This window comes from Miscanthus floridulus, chromosome 14, assembly GCF_019320115.1.
Source record: "Miscanthus floridulus cultivar M001 chromosome 14, ASM1932011v1, whole genome shotgun sequence".
Lineage (NCBI taxonomy): Eukaryota > Viridiplantae > Streptophyta > Magnoliopsida > Poales > Poaceae > Miscanthus > Miscanthus floridulus.
In genome coordinates, this window is record NC_089593.1 from 60,744,373 (window position 1) to 60,745,859 (window position 1,487).

The following is a 1,487-nucleotide window of genomic DNA, read 5'->3' on the forward strand; positions in this document are numbered from 1 at the left end:
TTTCATCACGATCTGATGGTACCCAGAGTACGTATCAAGGAAGCATAGGGTTTTGCACCCCGAGGTTGAGTCAACTACCTGATCTATGTGTGGCAAAGGAAATGAATCCTTTGGGCATGCCTTATTGAGGCTCATGTAGTCAACACACATTCTCTATTTCCCACTTTTCTTTTCTACCAGAACAGGATTGGACAACCACTCTAGGTGGTATACTTCCTTGATGAAACTGGTCACCAAGAGCTTAGCGATTTCCTCACTGATGAGCCTCCACTTCTCCTTGTTGGAGTGGCACAGGCGTTGTTTGACCAGCCTAGAACCTGGCCTGATCTTCAAGGCATGCTCAACGCCTTCCCTTGGAATTCCCAGCATATCCGAGGGTTTCCACGCAAAGATGTCTCGATTGGCATGGAGGAAGTCGATGAGCACGCCTCCTACTTGGGGGAGATGGTGGTGCCGATGCGCACCGTCTTGTTGGTGGAGTTGTCGGGGTCGATGAGGACCTCCTTGACGTTCTCCATAGGCTCAAAGGATCTGGCCGCCTGCTTCACATCGGGCGCTCCTTCAGCGATGTCCTTCCTGATGGCTATGAGCTCCTCGAAAGTGACGGTTGCTAAAGCGAGCTCACAGTTCTCGACCTCACACTTGTAGGCCCTCTAGAAAGAAGTGCCGACATTGATGACCCTACGCGGGCCCAGCATCTTGAGCTTGAGGTAGGTGTAGTTGGGGATGGCCATGAACTTCGTGTAACATGGTCACCCCAAAATGGCATGGTAGACCGTGGGGAACCCGACTACCTTGAAGGTGAGGGTCTCTATCTTATAGTTGGATGGATTCCCAAAGGTGATGGGCAAGTCAATTTGCCCGATCGATATGGCCTGCTTTCCTAGCATAATGATGTGGAAAGGCTCCCTGGTCGTCCAGATGCATGATCGGTCAATGCCTATGGCATCAAGTGTCTCTACGTACATGATGTTGAGGCTGCTACCCCCATCCATCAGTACCTTGGTGAGCCACTTCATGCGGACTATAGGGTCAACCATGAGCGGGTACCTACCTAGGTGTGTGATGCTATCCAGGTGGTTGGATCGGTCAAAGGTTACGGGAGACCCTGACCATTTGAGGAAAGAGGGCGTGGCGGGATCAGCTTCGTAGACCTCTCAGCACATGAGCTTCTATCGGTGCTTGGAGCTGTATGCCTCTAGCCCAACGAAGATCACAAGGCAGCCATCTAGCAATGGAAAGCCACCGTCCTTCTCTCCTGCATTGTCAGCTTCTGCCTCGAGCTTCTTCTTCTGCTCCTAGCTTCATGAGGGAGCAGTCCTTGTACATGTGTTTGATGGGGAAGGCATGGTTTGGGCATGGCCCCTCGAGCAGCTTGTCGAAGTGATTGGGGGTGCCCTCGGCCGGCGCTCGACTAACTTTTCACTCGGTGGCAGTCATAAGCGAGCCCCCATGACATTTCTGGTTCTTCTTCTTATTCGAATGGT

General features: G+C 52.1%; 1 protein-coding gene across 1 annotated transcript; it reads right to left on the reverse strand.

Annotated features, from left to right (window-relative positions):
* Positions 1–431: 431 nt before the first annotated feature.
* On the reverse strand, positions 432–1,019 carry LOC136503531 (uncharacterized). Its single transcript, XM_066498581.1, has 2 exons — positions 795–1,019; positions 432–653 (listed from the first exon to the last, which is right to left on the reverse strand). Exons 1-2 carry the CDS (start codon positions 1,017–1,019, stop codon positions 432–434), a joined length of 447 nt encoding a protein of 148 aa, XP_066354678.1.
* Positions 1,020–1,487: the final 468 nt, after the last annotated feature.

What these genes read in the sequence shown, in the direction of transcription:
- LOC136503531 (XM_066498581.1), bottom strand. Translation starts at nt 1,019, where the DNA reads ATGAAGTGGCTCACCAAGGTACTGATGGATGGGGGTAGCAGCCTCAAC. An exon ending in TAGAGACCCTCACCTTCAAG is followed by an intron (nt 654 to 794) that starts GTAGTCGGGTTC and finishes ACTTCTTTCTAG; the next exon opens with AGGGCCTACAAGTGTGAGGT.